The following is a 22,257-nucleotide window of genomic DNA, read 5'->3' as shown; positions in this document are numbered from 1 at the left end:
AAGGGACTTCTCTTTCCAGTGCATCTCGGCCAACTGTGAAAGCTTTTTCTGTTATTGGAGGATCAGAGCTGTGGACCTATAATCAGTTTGACAGAGCCCACAACTTCAAACTTGTTTTAGGAGCTCACTGATTCCCTCTCTCTCTCTCTCTCGTCTTATTGACTCTGAATTTTTTTTGGTTGTTGTTTACAGAATTGGCCCTTGCCTAAATCCTTCCCAGCTTCTCACTGGAGTTTGGGAGGTATTTCCCTGTCACCTGTGTGCACTGCAGAGAGACGAGTATTTTACCCTATGGGCCTTACTTCAACCTTGTAAATTAACAGCTCTTACTCCGAATGTGTCCTGGTTTTCACCTGTATTTCCCTGTCACCTGTGTGCACTGCAGAGAGACGAGTATTTTACCCTATGGGCCTTACTTCAACCTTGTAAATTAACAGCTCTTACTCCGAATGTGTCCTGGTTTTCACCTGAACAGAAGTTTGCATGCAGCATGATAATGAATTTTGAGCTACATGCTACAGTCGGGTGGGGTTGGAGATGGAGAGGTTTGCAAGTATGCTGGCATTGCATGGCGGAATGAATGGGACTCTGTGGGGCACCTCGCAGAAGGATGAGATTGTGTGATGGAAGGTTCCCATTTTTTTTTTTTGTTAAACTGTTAAACCACTAAATAACAAATACTAAACCCCCGATGCTGTAAAAAATTGATTAAACTTCACCTTTAAATTTGGTTTATGTTTGGATTTGAACTGGTTGGGATCCTTTGAGGTTCAGTGGACCTGAATGAATTTGATTTTTATTTTTTGAGGTTCACCACATTTTGAACCTCAAGGCTTGAATTTGACGAACCTGATGACATAGGCTTAGATACCAGATGTTTCTTTTTGGGTAAATACTAGGCATAGTGCCCATGCTGGTGACAGTAATTAGACAATGAAGACCAGGTCTTTCACTTTGATTGTGTCTACTCACCACACAATCAGGGTATATGCTTGGTAGTTCAAGGTGCTTTACCTTTTCCTCTCACTTTGTATGATGCGGATCAATGTAGATTTATATGCTTCTTCCAAATGGTATGAAGTAGCTTTCTGTTGTCAGAACGATGCTAACACACAGATTTAGCATTATGAGGTATGTAATGCACAGTGATTACCATTCCATACAGTCACAATTCTCTCATAATTCATGGCTATTGCTTTCCATAATCCGTTGATACTATGTTTATGGTTGTTCTAGCTGTGGGAGTAACTCTCTAATTTCCTCAACAGGATGGCAATTTGAGCTCTCCCATACTTGATAACCTGAATTCTGCCGCCGAGTGATAACTCAAATAGCATGAAGATTCAAACTCGAGTGGTAGTTCTAGTACATTGGTCATTCAAACCCCGGATAATTTGTACACCATTAATTTGAATTTCACTCAAAAGCATCCAAACTCCACCCATGCTAAAAAAATAAAACAATAGCTACCCGCTTCAACCAACCTGGCAAGTCACCATCAACCTCGTTTATCATTTGTTGCTTTCCTGATGCTTTGTTTCTGGCAGCCTTTTGTTTCCTTTCCTCTTTGTGATTTCTTTTGTCCTTCTGCAACGTGTGATGTAATTTATTGTAATGATCATTCAATGTACAATCTCACATATTACATCATTTGGCTTTTAGCTGTTCATCATGTACACGTGTTTCTGGTCTGGGGATCAAAACTGGGGTATTACAGGGTAACCATTAACACCAGTCAATTTGGTTATCATAGGCTAAGCAGCAACAGGTGTGGTGTCTATTATGTCAAAGTTTCCCAGGAATTGCAACTAACTCCAACCACTGTTGTGTGCAACTCTCAGGAATGGAGAGAGGTATACCTCATTTTATTCTAGCTGCAAGAACCCACCCTTCTCTTGACAACTAGAGAGGCGAGTCCATTTCTTGAGATCCATCCGCAAGAAGCTTAATGGCCAAACTGCTGGGAAAAGTGGGTGGGAGAAAGAAGGGGAAGTGGAGTTTGTCTTTCCCTCCACTGCTGCCACAGGAGGGATTGGAAACCCTAGATTGAGCTATTTGGGAGAATGTCTTCTTAATTTTGGCACTATGCGTAGAGATTTATCATTATTAATAATTATAAGATGAAACTTTTGTTTTCACTGATAGGGCATTTTTTTTAAATGGTGGATACTGTATTTGTTGATGATATTTAGAAGATTGGTTACAGAAATGCTAAAGAACCATTTAGAATAGTACTTTTAGATAAGACTCACATAAAACATTTCTCATTGTTATATCGATATGGATATCAAGAAGACATGCCAGAAAAGTGTCTTGGCTGGAAATATGCTCTTATCCTTGAGCCTGAGACCAATATTGAACTTTTCATTTTGTGGTTAAATCCTAACTACATCTGAAGTGCTACTGATATTGCATCTGATTTGGATATAGTTTCTTTTGCTTAACTGTACCAGTAACCATTAATTCTTTGTGCAGAATCCTTTCATTTCCTTCATCTTAAAGATGTCAAGACATGGCCTTTATATTATTCCTTCAAATTGGTATTTAGATTATTACATTCACAATGCTCAATTGCTTAATTTGTCTGAGCAGATATGTATTAGTTCCACTTATTCTTGCAGATTAGTATCTTGATTATTGCTTTTGTAATGCTTAATTTTGGTTTAGCAGCAATGGATCACTTTTTCATTTTGAAGAATTAACTCCTCCATTTTCATGGCTAATCGTTTTTGTATCTTAACCAAGTAGTCATTCTAAGAAGTTCAGCTAACTTATGTCCAGGGCAGTGTCAGTTCAGCCATATAAAAGGATTAAGCCTGCATATTTGTCATGTGCGGCACCTCGGATACTACCTTCTCCAAGAAGATATCCTAAGAATGGACCACCTATTCCTTAACTTGTAGCAGAGGATGATGAATCTGTCTTTCAAGTTAAATTTGCTTGTACAATATTGCATGGAATGTCTCATATAAGACTTTTCATAAATGTCTTATTATTCTTTCAGCTTAGTGCCTTCCTATGTTCATGTCTCAAAATAAGCTGAAAGGTCCAGTGCTCAAATTGACCTGAATGAAATTAAGACCTGTTGTGCCAATTTATGAAGAAATAGAGACAAAAGGAGGGGCTCGCTAAATGACTAGATAAATCTTCTTTTTGTACACTCGCCAGTTTTAAGAAATGGAGATCGTGCTCTGGAAGATTGTATTCAGGGTTTAGACTTGAACGATGAGGAAGTATTTTCTCTTTTCTTAGCATTGCAATGTTAATGAGAATGGAGGTCATTATCACGTTTTCCAAAAATATCAGACAGGTGATTTACTGTCTTTGTTATTTGATGATATGATCTATTGAAGCAGACCAAAATTTAATAGATTATCATTTTAATCATATGAAGAATACCTGCAGTACAATTAATAGTCAAACAGTGAACTTACATGTTTCTTTCTTGTTATTACCAGGATTTGATATTTGATTATATAAACTAGACTTTAGGAAGCATGCTTCTCCATTCAATAAAGTCTAGGACTTCTGCTAAATTGCTTTATGTGCATGCCATGTTGATTGTTAAATCTTTTGGTGGATCCAGAGTCATTTGAAATTGGAGCAGGGGATATCTAGGGTCTTCTCTGGGATTATGCGTCATATTCTGGTTCCTTGCATGCAATCAATCAAACTGTATAGGATTTTGTGGGGCATGTCAGAATATTACTGTCATGTTTGGAAGCTGAAGTAGATTATTTATAGATAACTTTTGATTGCAATCATGTTCCTGGCATTCAGGTGGCTCTAGACCATTCAACTTGCGCTCATGTGGCTATAACAAATAGGTGATCCTTTATGTGGAATCCATAAGATGTACTTTTGAAGCGTTACTTTGTGTAATGCAGTATAGAACTTATGCTAGACAGCTATGTGATGGAAAGGATAATGTGCTCTGCAGAATCTCTCAGGTAGTGATCACTCTGCAAATAGCTTAGCATGCTTTGGCCCATCCAATTGAAGCTTTCTGAATGGTACATCGTTCCATTTTCAATTGTGACAACATTAAACTGTAGACAGTGAGATATATATGTGGCTGGGATTTTATTATCTAGTGAAGGGCATATAAAGTTTATATGGCTCTCATTGAGTGCTTTGGTCTTTATTTTCTCCAATGTGTATGTTTCTCATTATTATTTTGGCTGTCACAGGGTCTTCTAGTTCCTCTGTTCTGCTCTAAAGAATATGTTCGTTACATGGCTGTCTCCAAGGATTGATTCAAAACAATAGAATAGAGTATGCCATTAGTTTATATTAACTTTATCACACTGGTTAACTCAAGTCCACAGAATTAACACAGAATCAGGATCAATGATGATGCAAGCTAATCTGCAGACTGTGAATACTCTTTGGTTGAGCATGCTATGGCTCATCCAGTTGCTGCATTTTGAAAGGAACAATGTCACTCATCTGTTGGTTTCCAAAAACTGTAGTTTCAGAAAGTATATACAAGGTAGATAACACATCATCTACAGAAATAGTATATAACATTTGTTATGTCTTTCCTTGAATGTTTGGGTTTTACGATTATTAGGTTGCACTATGTTGGATTTTCATTATTGGATGTCTAAAGATTGATTTAAAAAATATGCGGTTGCATAGCGTGTCCTTGGCAGACTTCAAAATATTAGAATGGGGTGGATCACTAACTTGTAATAGTGTTGGTTACTGGTTGGAAGGCTGTAAAATGTGCATGTTTTCGGTTTATTTTTTAAAACAGAATCGCTTTTTCCAACTCAAGTTCATGTTTTGTCAAATGTACCTGAGTTATTGTCTGTTTATGAGTTTAAACATATTCGAGTTTGTATCGGTTTAAAAATATTCAAGTGTATCAGTTAAAAATATTTGAATGTTTGCTCGGGAAGGTTGTTAAGACGAGGAGTAGATATTTGAGTGTAACATCCTTTTTAGCACGTTGTAATTGAGTATTATGTTTAGCAGGCCAGATGTAAATACTCACATCACAGAGCTCTGCAAAATCATCTAAAACTATTCTAGCGGGCACTGCAATTTATAATTGGTTATACCATCCTCTACCTGGTAGTGTAGACAGTAGTGGGTTTATTCTTGTTTATGCACTAGCAATGTTTCCAACCAAATGAAATACTCTACAGCTACACAAGGAGAAGCAAAGATTGCATGGGTGTCGTGTGGTAGCTCCAGAAAGCTATGTGTATATGCTGGGTTTACATGAGTAATCTGAACCAAGTCTCTGATAGTAGGACATGTTTCTCAATTAATATATGCCAATGAACTTGTCGTCACTCTGCATTGACTTAACCAACTCTGGTATAGCTTCCAATGTGGATCCAGGGAAGATCATCATGTTAAAATCTGTGTTACATGGGGATGTGGTTCCCAATTAAGCAACTCTGGTATAGCTTGCAATGTGAATCCAGGGAAGATCATCATGTTAAAACCTGTGTTACATGGGGATGTGGTACTCCGTTGGGGCTCCTCCCAAATGCTCCTTTTTTGAGGGAAACAAACAGAAATTCAAATGGGAACACTCCTTTCAGAAAGGGGGACGTTCCTTCCCCAAATCAGATGCTCCAATGTCCTTTTGACAAAAAAATGTCATTAAAAACAGAATCAAGTGACTATATAGAGTTAAAATTCAACCTATGCTACTCCACTTTATTGTGAAGAAATCCTACTCTGAGAGTTATAAAGACCCAACAAAAATTGCAACAACCTTGGAAGCCGTTAGAACGAAAGGAGGGAGATGCCACTATTTTCGTTTTATATCATTTTGTCTTTAAGGCCTCATTTAAACTATTAGAAGCCGTTTGCTTTGAGGCATGTAAAAGAGGTTGTTTGGTGTCGCATATGGATCTCTTATGAAACAATTACCACGCGGGGAATGCTGGGAATAATTAAACTGGGTCATTGTCAGATGCACTACAATGGGTAATGGTTAATACCATCTGTCAGGTTTTTAGGTAAATTCATTATTTACCATTGATTGGATGAACACGATAAAGACTTAATAGTTGTTTGAAATATTAAAGGAGACCATCTTGTCCATAGGGGAGGACAAATTGGTCCAAATTGTAATCATTCACCATTCATTGAATGACCAAGATAAAGACCACTAAATGTTTGTGAGATATATAGATAGACCATTTTCTCCCCAAGTGAGGACAAACTAGTTCAATTTGTCGTTGTTATTGCATCCAAGTCTGTGCGGGTGACTAATATGGGGCATTTCTTCAGGTATTTTTGGATTCCTTGTGGATCACATTGTTTAAATCTAGCTACCTAAGACATTTGTAAGACAACTTGGGTACATCAAATGATAACTCAAGCAAGAAAAATGGTCAAATTCGTTTTTAATCATTGGGCATTTTCAGAAAATACAATATTAGATTTGGCACCCATCGAATTGCATTGCAGATGGAGGTAGAGGAATAACTTGCATTAAGGTCATTTGTTTGTGTTGAATAGTGGATTAGTAGGTAAGAATTATTATATGGTGAAATGGTAGAGAATAGTTGGTCACATTTAGAGGAAAATTGTATTTATTTGTCAACATGTAAGAATCTAGACGATGATTGATTTTGATAATTTATGCTTGGGTTTTGTATGTGAGAGCATGGATAGGTAAAAATCACACGTAGAGGAAAATTGTATCTATTTGTCAACATGTAAGGATCTAGGATCTAGACAATGATTGATTGTGATGCTTTGTGCATGGGTTTTCTATGTGAGAGCATGGATATGTAAAATGAATATAGTAGCAACATATATTAATGATGAATCACAATATTGATTACAACGAGACAACATGAATACATGAAAGTTGTTTCATAGGCCTTCACATGTTGTAGTTTTGTACCTGGAAACAAACTATTTTTATGCCAAGAGGTATCCCTCTTGGCGCAATGATAGTCCCCAATCATATCTGAATCAATTTGACAGTTTCCTTTAAAGACATGATATGAGATGTGAGATGAACAAAATTTTTAGGCAGGGTGTTCAATTAGCCAAGTAGTGTAGTTTTTTTTGAGTTTTGATGTTTCTTTTAAATACTTGCACTTTTCCTTTTAAAAAAAACAAAGTAGGCAATATGTGAGAGGAGTTTGGAGCATGTTGGAAATACTTGGGGGGGTGGGGGATGAACCATTATTTTTTTTACAATTGTTGTTTTGTACTAGTTAAGATTAGTTAGTAAAACTAGAACACACATTGTATAACAAAAGAATAATTTTATTAATAAGAATGATAGGGACTCCAATCCTCTTCTACAACAATCCAAGTTCCATTTTGTACAATAACTCTTACACCTCTTTCAGGGCTCCAACCCTAGATGAAGACACCAATCTTCAATTACAAACCAGGCTCTAACCTGTACTACACCAAGCTCCAACTTGGTATATTTGAAGACTCCAATCCTCTCCAACAATTTAAGCTACGATTTGGTTTTCGACAAGGCTTCAACCTTGGGTGAGGACTTCTATCCTCTAGGAATCCAACCCTTTTTCAAGAGTTTTCTTCTACAATGTCATTGCTCCAACAATTGCCTTACAATTACCTACAAGATCAACTTCAACAAATGCCTCAAATAGTATTCACAATACTTCAGGGGCTAGTGCATCAACGTCAACTCTAGCAAGCCTAGTATGTGTTTCCAAGACTCTTCATGTCTGCATAAACAATCTTCTTCAAAGTTATTCCATGAGCACTTCAATAATGATCCAACTGATATTCTTCAACAAGACTACACGAAGGTCATCTACTCTAGCTCTGTTCCAACAAATCTTCAAAGATGCTTCTAGATACTTCTAAGTTTTGTCTGCTTCAAAGATGATTGCTATGCAATGGTCTTCACAACATGTTGCTTTATCAAGAGGTCTTAAGACAATACCTCAAAAATGATCCAACAAACTTTTTTAAGGTGATCTTCCAATATAACTCCAAGCTTTGTTACAACAGGATCAACAACTCTTCAATTAAGCTTCAAGAAGGTGGTCTACAACAATGGTCAAGGAATACATCCAAAATAGTTTTCAAAAATGTCTATAATGAGACATCTAATTTCACTTCAAAGTCCGGCATTTATGAATTGCTCCAACTTTACTTCACAAGTATTGCTACAGGTTTGCCTTCAGAGACTGCTCCAATGATGACTAAAGAATGCCCAAGCTAGGCTTGATATGTGCACTTAAGAAAGGTGAAACCAATTGATCCAAGGAAGAATAAAAACCATACTAATCACAGGTCCGAATTACTCACCAATTTGAGGTTTGATTAGTCACCAATCACAGGCCCGAGTTGTCACTAAACCACAGGGCCGAGGCTTTGTTTCATGATGTTTCAGGGCTAATCCGAGCCGCGATAAGTGGGTCAGAGGACTACTCTGTAATGTTATCAAAACACTATGATAACTTGAAGATGGACAAGGGTCTGCTCCTATAGTGTGATGAAGTTTTGTACTAGCCCAAGGACATAGTAGGTAGGGGTCCAAACTCTTGAAAAAGATCCAAAAAATATAGATCCTTTTGTTCTAAAACACTCTAGAAATCATAGGTAAAAGACTCACAAAAAACCCAAGAAATCTTTAGCTCCCTAACTTCTTTGGTTCATGAGTTGTGAACCCTATCTTTTTGCCTCATATGCAACTTTCTTTTTGTCTCCTTTTTTGAGTTTAATGGCCAAAATGAAGAAGTCCAACTTATATTTATAGTGGCTTGAACTTGAACTAAACAAACACGTCTTTTTAAATAGGAGCCGACATAATCATACATTGATACGCCCTATATGTTAATTGAAATTTGTCTAGCAATTGATTTGTGCATTAATTCAAATTTGTTTGGGGCCGTAGTCTTCATTATCAATGGTTTCTGTATTTGGTTTGACAACCATCAAGCTATTACTATTATCCTTCATTGAATTTGAATCACAATCAATCTGATTCAGGGATTTCCCTAGATTGGCAAATATGTTTCATAGAGATTGCTAAATATGTTTACAATCATCCTTTTATTGTGACAAGATAGGGCTACTAGTAGGACAAGCAAACAAGTGGCTCATTTTACAATAGTCCTCATAGGCAGATATTTGTTTTCTTTTGTAATGAAATGGAGCACAACTAATGGGCCATCGATAACAACAATGACAACATCTCAATAGAGCAAACATGAGTCAATATAGGGAAGCATTGTCAATTGATAATGGTAGACTTGACTAGCATTCATGCAATTCACATTTGTGGATGAAATTTTTGGAGGGTAAGACATCTAGTTGAAGTGGATTACAATATGTCTCCTAGTATAATTTTTGAAATGGATCAACATATTCTTTGGAACATTTTGCATATTAGGAAGCTTTTGTAATATCTCAAATTTTCTCCTTGTAAAAATTGTTATTAAATTTGTTCTAAACTATGCCTGGATATTTTATTTTTCTACTATACTGACCACTACGAGGTATATATACCGTGGTGTTGTGTACAATGTATTTTTTTTTTATAACTTTTTTAGTTAATAAAATGATGATGATCAAGAGCAATATACATGAGCCCCTATAAGGACTAGGGGCTACGATACGACAAGTAGGGAAAGATATGGAAGTGAGGAATTTTTTTTTATATATTTTTTGTATCTTACCTACCTTATCAACTTCACTTTATTTAAACTATGAGTAGCATAGAAAACCAAATCCTAGAATTAATCCATGACTAATCCTTATCAAGGTGTCTCCCCTACATTTTTGGAACAAGTATAGGGGGGATTTCTTGTTAGGGAGGAAATTTGAGATTCTTATTTCCATAAGGAAGTCTAAAGGTTTGATTATGGAATAGAAAATTGGATACTTATTTAAGAATATTAAATCAAATATCTATGTATCGCGATTCCTTATCTAAAAGTTTGTTATATATATGATTTTTAATTTTTAATAAATGGGGTGTGTTACAAATTGGTATCAGACATAGATTATAACACTTAGGGTTGTATGAGCTCAAAGGAAAATAAATGATAAAGACATTATTGTTGTATTTTTGTTTAAATAAAAGTCTAACACCTTAACTTACCTTCTCCTCATAGAGAGATAAAGTAACATCATTGGAGTTTCGCCACAATACCATGAATTTAAGAGCCATGAAAGAGTTGTGGAGACTCCTCTAGACATGGTAGAGACTATGGGAAGTTTAAGAATGGAGCTTAAGTTGCAAAGGAGATAATGAAAATATATTTAAAACCAATGCTGCTTTGTTACATAGCTTGATTGAAATGCGGAAAAACATACAACAAAACAAGTATCAAGTAATGTTGGTAAAAACTCTTCAAGGAAGAGATTTCATAGTGAAAAGGCTCAAGCCCCCAATGATGATATTGATATATCATCAAATGCTTCAAGTCAAAAAACAATTACTTCCAATGGATCTACCAGCAATGAATACAAATCTTCTTCTAGGCATATGAAGAGGAGAATTTCTAAAGATACCTTACAAGCAGAGGTTCGAAAGATCAAACCACTTGGTGAGGAAGCTAAAGCTTGGCTTTTGGGAATGAAGTATTTCTAGGTACACAACTATACTAGAAACATGAAAAGAAGTATTTCAGCTTTACAATTGAAAATAAGTTTTAGAAAAGGACATAAATGAAGAGGGTAAGTGAGATGATAGAAGACTACCTATGGAACAACTCCTTTTCACCCCCTTAAGGAATTCTCGGGCTGTGGTAGGTGTTACCTATTTGTTTGACTTGATCTCCAAGGTCTATTATGAATATGGGGTTAAAACAAATTTATTTTTGCAAGTATGCAAAATTTAATTTTGATACCACAAGAGTCTCCAACTCGTCGAGAGCTTTTCAACAATATAAAATTCATCTTAATTCAAGTCCCAAATCGAAAGTTATGCTTGTTAGAAGTTTTGGCTTCTCAAACGAGGCCATGTCATCCAATATCCACGTGGTACCCACGTGACCTCCACTAGGCCTTGGTGGCACTCCCAAGTCACTCATGTGGAGCCCACAATGCCTTACTCAACAGGGAACTAGGTCCACATCATGCCTGAGCATCCACTCCCTTAGATGCTTGCCTACTGCAAGGTAACAAGTTACAAAAAACCTGACGGTCATGAGTTACAAAAAACCACAACCAGATCGACCTAACTCCCATCGCTTGCCGCCTATTTCAAAGTTAAACAACCTGCAAAGGTCATTGCGGTGGTGGTGGTCTGAGGACAAGGTTCCACTCTAGAAACACTGCCAGGTCAACCTACTCCTCTTTAACTGCTCGTCTTCACAAGGGTTATAGAGACACTAGGCTTCACGACCGCGAATGGTGGCTGAACAATGCAATTCCAAGGATCGAAACCATGGCCGTATCGACCATACCTCGCTACTAGTTCAATTACAAGGGAGTTAATGCACAAGGCACTGACAATGAGCAGTGGCTGGTCTCGCCAACACAACGCTTTGTGGCATACAAAGTTCCCAACGCGATAGTGGAGGATCCATTGCCAAGCTAAGATGCAATGATAGGAAAGTTAAAGGTAAGTTACTACTCCTGATATGATGCCACTCTGTTAGTTTGGTTTGAGCACCCATGTCTAACTTTGTAGCTTCGAAATCCAACTCTGTAGAGACACTATCGTTTGGTTAAACATAACTAGGGAATCTAAATGACTAATTAGCGAAAGGGGGAACTCCCAACTGCTCAATAAGACCGACAATACCAAACCCATTGTTCCATAACCATTATGATCATATAAGATAAAGGAAACATTGAACATAGTCTATCATATTCATCGTAATCATAACCGAATCAACACTATCAAATCATTTATCAATTTCATGACATATAGAACATCATAGTTAACATGTGCATAATAGAGGTCTGTATCAGTCAGGAAGACAATAACATCATGCCTATTCATGAAATTATTTTAGACATGTACATTCATAAATCATTACATTTCATAGCTCAATATAAAGCTACATTAAACTTACCTGATTATGCTAAGATCATTGACAACTAAAGGAGGGAATTCCACTCTCCACCCAAACATAAGCCAACTAGACTGCAACTTTCTTGTAGCTGACCATCCTTGAGCTGGATCCAAAGTTTGAGGGGATGCTTGCAAAGGGGATATTCACAGCAAAGCTTAGTATACACTCAAGAGATGGAGTCCATTGCCTAGGTGTTTTCTCAACTGCTATCTAGAAATAAGCACCACAATGACCCACTTCTCTGAGTTCAATCACAGGCTTCACCCAAGGTCTAGGTGGGGTATTGCTCAGTCCAGGAGGTTGAATCCACAACCTAGGAAGTCTATCAGTTGAATTTTTATAGCAAGCACCACATGGGTCTGTAGTCCACTATCCAGGTGGTTAATAACTCTCCAACAAGAAACACAGTGACTCAGATTGCCTTGTCCAGGTAGTTCACAACTATACAACAAGCACCACAATGACTCAGATTGCCTTGTCCAGGTAGTTCACAACTATACAACAAGCACCATAGCAATTTGGTCATCCACTGAGCCTCCCATTGACCACATACACACAATCTAGTGGCCTCAAACACAATTCATAAGGATCACACACAAAGTTCAGGTGGGGGATTGCTCAACCTAAGAGTTAGAATCCATTGTCCAGGTGGTTTGTCAATTTCCCTCTAGCTATAAGCACCACAATGATTCAGTGATCCACTGAGCCTCCCACTTATAAATCAGGTTTAGACACATAGTCTAGTGGCCTAAAAAAAACAATGCAGGGGATAACACTCTAAGTCTCTAAGCACAAGGATCAGTCACAAACTCCATCTCTGCTCCATGTCCAACTTCTAGGGAGTTCTCACTCTAGCCATGTTCTACTTTTGTTGTGTCCTCCTCTGCAATGATGTTCTTTGCTTTTTGACAATGACCTCTGATAATCTTCCCCATTCTCCTTCTATCGCATTTCCTGTTGACTCCCTGTCTTTCTTATCAAGGCCCTGATTCCCTAGCCTTGATTCACGAGGGGGATGGGGATGGAAGAAATCCTCTGCCTATAGTCCAATCCCATCTCTTCAATTTTTTTCGACAAGGTGTTGCGAATTTAATGTAGCTTGGTATGGGTTGCAAAAAATCAAGGCAATTGTTTATGGGCTTTCTCATGACATGCAACTACCCTCCCCTCAAACTGTGAATTTGTGTATCCCTCCATTCATGTTAGTCATTCAATTTACATTCACTCTTTAAATGTTCATAAAGTTTTGCTCCAGCTAGCTGTGGCTCGCACAGTAGTAGTACATTGTTATATTTACACGTGGGGGTGTGGAAAAATGGCTATTATAGACTCCACCCCCTTAGGGAACACTGTCCTCGATGTTCTTTAAAAAAAATACCAAGCTTTATATTTATTGCTCTTGTATTCATTTATACATTAAATAAAAATGGGTAGAGTTCCCTCGTTTGATCTGCCATCTCCCATGGTGCTTCATCTGGTCGAACGTACTTCCATTGCACCCTGCTTGCTCTATTACTCAATTCCAGAGTGGAACCTATCTTCAGTCTAGGATGCACAATGGTTTTGGTTGGAATTCTCCCTCAGATTCCACTTGTATCATAGATAGTCAAAGACAAGATTAGTGTCAAGTACATACTTTTTAAGCAAAGAAGTGTGAAATACATTGTGTGGTTTCAAGGTAGGTGGTAAGGCTAGTCTATAAGCCACTAGTCCCACTCTTTCCAAACTCTGAAACGATCCACAAAATTTGGGTGCTAACTTAGCACAATACCCCACTTTTAGTGTTCCCTTCCTTGGTTCGATGCGGAGATACACATGCTCTGCCACTTGGAACTCTATGTGCATTCTCTACCTGATATTGAGCACTTCTTGTTCCATTTCTTTTAGTATGTCAGGTCCAAGAACCATTATATTCACTGGGTCATCCTAGTTAATAGGAGTGTTACATTTTTGGCCATAAAATACATCAAAAGGACTAATCTTTAGTGACTCTTTGTTGCAGAAAGACGCGAGTATGCAAAATACTTATATGTATGTAAGTGTATAAATTTTATTTATTATTAAATGAAAAATGATTGATGATTACATGCCTTCATGATGGTGTGCCTAAATAGGCATTGACTGGTCACAAAGATTTGATTTCTCATGTCTATTGACTTTTCCCTTGACAACTAACAATTTTTGTTAATGTTCGTTTTATTAATTTATTATTATTTATCTATTATTGTCTATTATTTATTTATTTAATATAATTATTTTATTTAGGAGATGCTTTGTCCTCAAAGCAAGGGTAATGATGGGTATTGTTGTCAGAATTTTTCTGTTTCCATGATGAATCTTCTTTTGGAAGTTTTTTCCATTTAATGAAGTATTCCTTACTATTTTTGGAACTTCTCTCTCACAGCAAGAATACCTTCAGTTTCTAAAACGATTATTCCTTCATCATCAACTTCAATTATTTTGTTTGAACTGATTGATTTCCTCTTAGCATTTTTTCAAGACACGATACATTGTACACATTATGGATTTGACAATATCTGGTAATTTCAATCCATAAGCCACTTCACTAATTTTTTTGATTGTTTGGAAAGGCCCATAAAATTTTGGAGCCAACTTGTTATTTCCTTGTTGCTTCAGAGATAATTTGCTTCTAGGGTTGAAGTCTTACAAATACCCAATTGCCTTCTTCGAATTCTCTCTCTGGACGGTGTTGATCTGCTTATTGTTTCATCCGATTTCTAGATGTTGCTAAATTTTCTTTTAATATTTTTATGATCTTTTGATTTTCTTCTAGTTGATTCTTTAATGCTTGAACCTTATAGTCACTCATTGTGAAGTCCTTACGTTTTGGAGGTTCATATCCATATAGGGCCTAAAAATGGGTCATTTTTGATAATGTATGGTAGGTGGAATTGTACCGCCATTAGGCTAGATGTAACCATTGAGATCATTTATTTTGCTTATATGTTACAAAACAATGAAGATACATTTCCAAAACTTTATTTACTATTTCTGTATGTCCATATGTCTGCGGATGATAAGTTGAACTCATGTTAAGAAATATTCCAACCTAGTTATGAAATCCTTCCAAAAATTTTCTTTAAATTTCATGTCTCTATCGCCGACGATGACCTTTGGGAGGCCATGTAATTCATAGATGTTTTTGCAAAATATTTCTGTATTTTTTTTGTTTAGTCTGTCTTCTTAACTTCCATGAAATGTGCGTATTTGGTTAGTCTATCCACTACAACAATATTTTGTTCTTTCCGTTAGACATAGGCAACTGTTCAATGAAATCTATCGATATTTCCTCCCATATTTGATTTGGGATATGTAAGGGGTGAAGTAATATTGGGGTTAGGACGTTTTTATTTATTTTTTCTTTGACAAACATCATATTCAGTGACAAATTTTTTAATCTCTTTACTCATCCCTTTCCAATATAATGATTGACGAGTATTATATTATGCTTTGAAGAATACAACATTTCTTGCTACCAACGAACTATGTGGTTCCCTTAGGACCTTTATTTTAAATTTGGAGGATTGGATTAGATATATTCTACTTTCATACAAGAGTATATCATTTTTCCATTCAAATTTTGGATTTTGATCAACATTTTCGATTATAAAATAAGAGTCTCGATCCTTGGCATATTTATTTTGAATCTAATCTAACCAGTCATGAACTACTACCATTGCTGCATGCTGTTATGTCTTCATCTTTTTGTGAATGTGTGTTAACAAGTACATTATCCTTCCCTTTTTATGCAATATTTCCATGTCAAATGTGGAGAGTTTCTCCATCCATTTATGTTGTTTTGTTGATAAAGTATTTTGCTATAACAAAAATTGAACACTGTTGTGATTTGTACGAATTGAGAACTTGCTTCCCAAGAGGTACTGACACCATTTATTCAATGCATATATTATAGAAAGAATTTCTTTATGAGAAGTAGACTTCAAACTTTCCCTTTTGTTGAGGTTTCGACTTTGAAAAGATATTGGGTGGTTGTCCTGCATTAATATTGCTCCAGTTCCAAACCTTGAAGCATCACATTCTATCACAAGGGGCTTGGAAAATTTGGGGTTTCTAGTATTACTTTTTTTAATGTCTCAAAACGCTCTTATGCTTTGCTATCCCATTGAAAAGCATTTTCCTTTAACAAATTTGTCAAGGGTGCAATTTAGTGCACATAGTTTTCGATAAATCTTCTATAATATCTTGTTAATCCCCAAAACCCTCTTAGTTTCAATGTATTTCTTGGTTTTGTCCACTCTTTGATTATATTGATTTTAGTGGGGTCTACCTAGACTTCTTTAGATATGATGCGACCGAGGTATTCAACTTCCTTTTTACCAAAATACAGTTTGAAAAGTTTGCATAAAACTGCTTCTTTTCTAGTAAGGAAAGTACTTCCTCCAGGTGCTTAAGGTGCTCCTTCCAAGTTTTGTTGTAGATAAGGATATCATCAAAGAAAACTAATAGAAAATTTCATAAGTATGGATGGAAAATCTCATTCATAGTTGCTTGGAATGTAGTTGGGGAATTTTTTAATCCAAATGGCATCACCCTGAATTCATAATGTCCTTTGAGTTTTGAACACAGTCTTCTTGATACCTTCTAACCATACTCGTATCTAATAATAACATGACCTTAGATCTAATTTTGAGAAGTACTCTGTGCAGTGGAGTTCGTTTAACAACTCATCTTGAACAAGATGATTTTTTTTTCTTATAATTATTTTGTTTAACTCTTGATAGTCTATACATAGTCTAAAAGAGCCATCCTTCTTTTGAACCAATACCATTGGAGTTGTAGACGAGCTTCTTCTTTTTGTAATAACTCCACATTTTAGCAAATCTTGAATTAGCCTCTCTATCTCTGTTTTGTGATGATGAGGATAGCGGTATGGTTTGATATTGACGAGCGCCACATCTGGTTTAACTTCTATATTGTGTTATATCTTCCTTTCTGGTGGAATCTTCACAAACAATTCTTGAAATGATTTATTATACTTTTGAACTAGGGATGCAATCTCTAGTTGTGGTGATTGAACTACGTTTGTAGTTAATAATTCTAATTGTCGACATTGTGTGATATATATTGGTGCTCCTTTTTGAATAATTTCTTTCATTTGTTGTGCAAATACAATTTGAGTAGGAGTTGGTTGGAATCCAAATACTTTATATCTTCTACCAACCCATTTGAACTTAATGAATTGCTTCTGATGATTTGCAGAGTATTCTCCCAATGTTTGCAACGATTTTCACCGAAAACCACATCTACTCCGAGGGGTACTATGTAGAAACTAGACTCCAATTCATAATCGTTTAATTGTAATTTAGCCTTGTGACATTTTCCAACTCCATCTATTCTTTTGTCATTTGCCACCATGACTCTTATATCTGCTGCTGGGTACACAAATAGATTTAGTTTCCTTGCAACATTTACATCTATAAAATTATGAGTGCTTCTTGTTTCTATTAACACAATAACAATCTCTTTTTTTTTGTTCTCTTAATTTTAGGGTTTGTGGTTGCACTATTCCAATGATTGTAGCAAGAGAAATCCTAAGCATGACTTCTTCTTTTGGTTCTATGTTTGGGGTTTCAATTTCCTTGTTAGTCTCTTCATCTAAGTCACTGCTAGCTGAGTCTTCCTCTTGTCATGCTTCACAAGTGTAGAGTTTTTGTGTGTTGCATTTATGACCTGGTGCATATTTGTCTCCACATTTCCATCCTTTTCCTTATTCTTATCTGAATTTGGGTAGTGGTTACCTTCTTCTCATAATTGGGGTGGTATATACTTGTTAGATTTCTCTGAGAAATTTTTACTTGATTTTTCTTTCAAATATTTGCTTGATTTCTCAGAACCTGTGAATGATGTCTTATTGAATCTGTTTTTTTGTTCAATAAGCCTTTCCGCATGTCTAACATATTCAATAATGTTTGTCTTGTACAATTTTAATTCAGCACGAATATAGTCCTTTAGTCCACATATATACATTTTAAGTAATTGTTCTTCAACGAGTCCTCTTTGCGTGTATCTAATACTTCCCATTCATGGGTATAGTCGCTTACAGTCCCCTTCTGCTTAAGATGTACAAATTTGTTGCAGACATCATCTTCTTCTTGTTAATCTAGGTTGTCATTGATGTCAATATGGAAATATTCTGGACAGTAAACAATGATGTGAAGCCAAGTAGAGCAGATCCATGAAGCAATAGGAGTATGTCAATATGGCAATATTCTAGGATACTAAATGATGATATGAAGCCAAGGAGAAGTAGAGCAGATCTGTGAAGAAACAGGAGCAAGAAGCCATGAGGAGAAACCAGAGGAAAGCCAAGATAGTCAAGCCATTGGAGAGAATATCGGAAGTCATAGGAGCTATTAGAGCAGAGCTATCAAAGCAGAGAAGAGGTATTGGAGCGGTATCAGAAGCCACAGGAAAGCCAAGTTAGTGTAAGAGCGGGAGATTGAGGAGGAGCCATATCAGGAGTATCGCATGTAATATATGCCAAAGAAGAACTGCAGAGTATCAGAGGAGTTAACAGAGAAGCCATATCAGACTGGAGAAGAGCGGAAAGTCAAGGGAGATGAGATGATTAGGTTTTGAGTGAGAAGCGAGAGGTTGAGTGTTAGAGGGGGTTTGAGATAGAGGTCAATTTATTGCTGTAATTGAGCCGAGAGGGCAAGACTCGTGCCTGGTGTGGACTCTCATTACTCTGTGTATCTGCGTTCAACAATTAACTGGGTATTTCTTTGTATTCCCACTGAAAAACATAAATCTCAGTGCTTAACGCTTTTATTCACAAATCATGATTATCTTGTGATTAAGTGTTAATCTCGTGGTTAAATGATTAAGCGCTTTATTTAAGTGATTGATTAATGCACGTGGTTATATTCCAAAAAGCGGGTTTGTAATAGTGGCAGTGGTTATCGGGTGGACGCTAGGCAGTAAGTGGTATTTAGAGGAGCTCCCCCGATTCCATTAACCGAGCGACACGTAGCACTCAAGTGGAGAGAGAAAACCACCTTTTTGGGTGGTTATTTCCCTTGCAAGTGGCTCACCCGAAATGCATGTAGGCCGTTGGATCTAGCGCGGGTTGATCGATGACGAAGGATCAACGGACGGTTTTGGGTTGATCAGGTTAAGTCGGGACCGTTAGATCTAGAGAGAAGAGATCTATGGTGCAGCAAGCTTCCGATGGATTGTGTTGATCAGACCGAGTGTTGATCGTCAGATCTAATACAGAAGAAATCGACGGTGCGGAACGAGGACCACTATTACAACACGCCCTAATGTTATATCGCGTTCGCCGTGTCGGAAGTTATGTATCACAAGTTATAAAGGGATGGTACACTATAAACTGTGATTGTGATATATATATGGACCCGACAGGTATATTAACTTCTGTTTATTGTTATATCGCATCCGTCGCATATCGCAAGTCGTGAAGAACTGTAACTATGTCAAAACGCCGATTGCGATATACTACGCGGACCCGATAGCTCCATAAAATATACCTTTATGTAATATCATGTCCGGGTATCAGGGAAGTCACACAAATCATAAGGGTTGTCGCTGTCGGACCGCCGATTGTGATTGAGATAGTGACGTGGCATGTGGGACCTCCCAACAGAGGAAGCCATGGACCGGGAAGCCGAAGAATCAAGCAAGCGTAGATGGACGAGCGAGCGTAGAGGAAGCTAAGGCGACCGGAGGAGGGAAGCCAAAAGGTCGAGCGTGCGAAAGGGAAGCCAAAGGTTAGGCGTATCAATATAAGAAAATAGAGAATTGCCTTTATGAGTGGTTGTTGGCGAACTGGAAGAAAGAAGGAAGCCGACAGTCTAGCAGGATAGAAAGAGGCCGAAGGTCCAGCAGGACAAAAGGAAGACGAAGGTCTAGCCGGACAAGAGGCAGTCGAAGGACGAGCAACTCTATTGATCGTGTTACCCTGTGAAAGACTCAGACCTGTGATGAATTAATCAGGTACATAATGCATTCTGAAGAACAATTCTGTGATATAATAAATAAATTTTTATCTGACATCGTTTGAAGGGAGCAGTAGCCAGCACTGGCATTGAAGCATATGTGATTTTGTTTATGGGAAGTAAGAGAACAGTGAGAAGTAGTCACGCCTGAAGCATTTACTGTGACTGGTAGAACAGAGGCTTGAAACAGAGAGTTGGTTCTCGTGCAGAGCTTAGTACAACTAATAGTAGACTCACTAAAGCTGTGTGGAGACATTATCAGAGATCATGATGGCTATTTGATATCATCATGAGATAACTTTTGCAGACTCTATGTGGACAGTATGAAGAGTTGTAAAGACTTCTTCATATGAAGACTGGTTGCCATTGATGCTGTAGCATGGAGACTACAGTGAAGCTGTAAACAGACAGAATTCAGTAAAGAAGAGTTTTGGGAGTAGAGAATCACTATCAAACATGCCTTGACAAGATTGGGTCAGAGCCCTTGGGGTTGGAGCCTCAAAAGTGGAAGGATTGGTGTCCTTGGGGTTGGTGCCTCAGAAGTGGAAGGATTGGTGTCCTTGGAGTTGGTACTCCTATATCCAAGGTTGGTGCCTTGACAGCAGAGGGTTGGAGCCCTTGAGGTTGGTGCCTCAGAACTGGAAGGATTGGTGTCCTAGGAATTGGTGCTTCTAAGTCCAAGGTTGGTGCCTTGACAAAACAGAGTTGGTGCTCTGGAGGTTGGAGCCTCACAAAAGTCCAAGTTGGTGCTTGGAAACAGATTGGAACCATATATATATATATTGTATCTATTTTATTGCAAAGATTATATTAATAAAAACATTTATTCTTGTTGTTCATCTTGTGTTTTGAATATAAATGTTTTAACTTGTAAAATAACAGTTGAAAAGAAACACTGATTCACCCCACCTCCCCGCCCCCCTCTCAGTATTTCCAACACTTCTTCATCGTAGAATTCTTTTAGCAAGGCATCCACGAAAATTTTCCAATAAAAGGAATGGGCATTGCATTTTTCAGACCACCATTGGAACTAGTCATATGCTTCTCCTTCCAAATTGCGAGATGTTGTCATAATTTTCTCATGTTCACCTAATGGTGGGTTTTATTCAAAAATTCCTTCCATTTTATTAACCCAAACAATGAATCCCCTATGGATGTTACCATCGTACTTGGATTATTTCCTTACAGAGATCGACTGTTGTCGCTTTTACCGGACTTCACACCGTTCCCAAGGAACCAATGTTACCGGAGGCTACCTGGCAGAATCTCATGATTTGGGGGTCTTCGCTATTTTGAGATTTGGGACTTTGTATTGGTTCTTGAGTGTTTAACGGATTTACAAAAAATGAATTCACCCTTCCTACTAGCTGGTCATTTCTTTCCTCTTATTCCTTAAGCCTAAGAGTAGCTTCATGTTTGTCTTCCTCTCTCAATTTTAAGAAGGCTCGCCAATGATAATCAAAATATCTGCTTTCTTGGTTCTGCATTCCTTGCAACATTTTTTCAATATTGTTTATTTTATTGATATCTGCTGCTAATTGCTTCTAAGTTTCAATTATCTCCCATTGTCTTTCTTTTAACTTTGTTTGCTTCTTTTCGATGTTGTTGAGACGTTGACGTACAATATCGAGTTATTCTCGGTATTTATTTACATCTGCTTCATTATTATTCCCCATCATGGATCTGGTTTTTTTACTTGCAATTTTTTTTTTTTTAATAATTACTTATATATATTATTGTTAATTTATAAGATTATTACTTTATAATTATAATTAAACTATAATAAAATTAACTATATAATAAAATTATATTTATATTATTATATCTACAAGATGAGGGTGGGGGATAGGTCGGGCGTGGTGACAGACATTGGCTTCAGTTTGTCGGTTAGGACAACAAATAAGAAAAGTGTCGGTGGACATGAATGTGAGTAGCGACGATGGTCAGAAAAACAACACAATGGTCAATGAGGTTTACGACATCGACCTATAGGTTATGAGATAGGAGGCACTTCAGTAGGGGAGTGGTTGCGTCGGTACACCACGATGGTTTAGACAGTGAATGACATAGACTATGTAGAGGTAGACCAAAGAGAGGATAAGGACATGGATTGACTTGGAGTTGCGACGGAACAATGATTGTGCAATTGCACTATATTAGATGAGAGGAAACACAAGGGTAACAATAGATGGGATGAACACAAGCATAATAGTTAACGAGCAGAACATGGCATTGGTAGGAAACACACGAACAATGAATGA

General features: G+C 37.2%; 1 protein-coding gene across 3 annotated transcripts in view; it reads left to right on the top strand.

Moving 5' to 3' along the window:
* The window catches only part of LOC149255479 (RNA polymerase II C-terminal domain phosphatase-like 1), a 128,374-nt gene extending 123,874 nt beyond the window's left edge, over positions 1-4,500 (top strand). Inside the window, exons 18-19 of one of the 3 annotated variants that reach the window (XM_089460491.1) lie at positions 3,781-4,013; positions 4,191-4,500. In XM_089460491.1, coding sequence (XP_089316617.1) covers positions 3,781-3,790 — 10 coding nt within the window. In that variant the 3' untranslated portion in view covers positions 3,791-4,013; positions 4,191-4,500. Of the gene's footprint in view, positions 1-1,841; positions 2,362-3,780; positions 4,014-4,190 lie in introns of those variants that run through there. The other 2 variants (XM_089460489.1, XM_089460492.1) reach the window with 2 other exon arrangements.
* The last annotated feature ends 17,757 nt before the right edge of the window (positions 4,501-22,257 follow it).

Source organism: Pinus tabuliformis, chromosome 7 (genome assembly GCF_031772625.1).
Source record: "Pinus tabuliformis cultivar Carrire ecotype Pingquan chromosome 7, CPIR1, whole genome shotgun sequence".
NCBI classification, from domain to species: domain Eukaryota; kingdom Viridiplantae; phylum Streptophyta; class Pinopsida; order Pinales; family Pinaceae; genus Pinus; species Pinus tabuliformis.
Note: the sequence above shows the minus strand (reverse complement) of the source record. Positions and strands in the feature narration are given on the sequence as shown.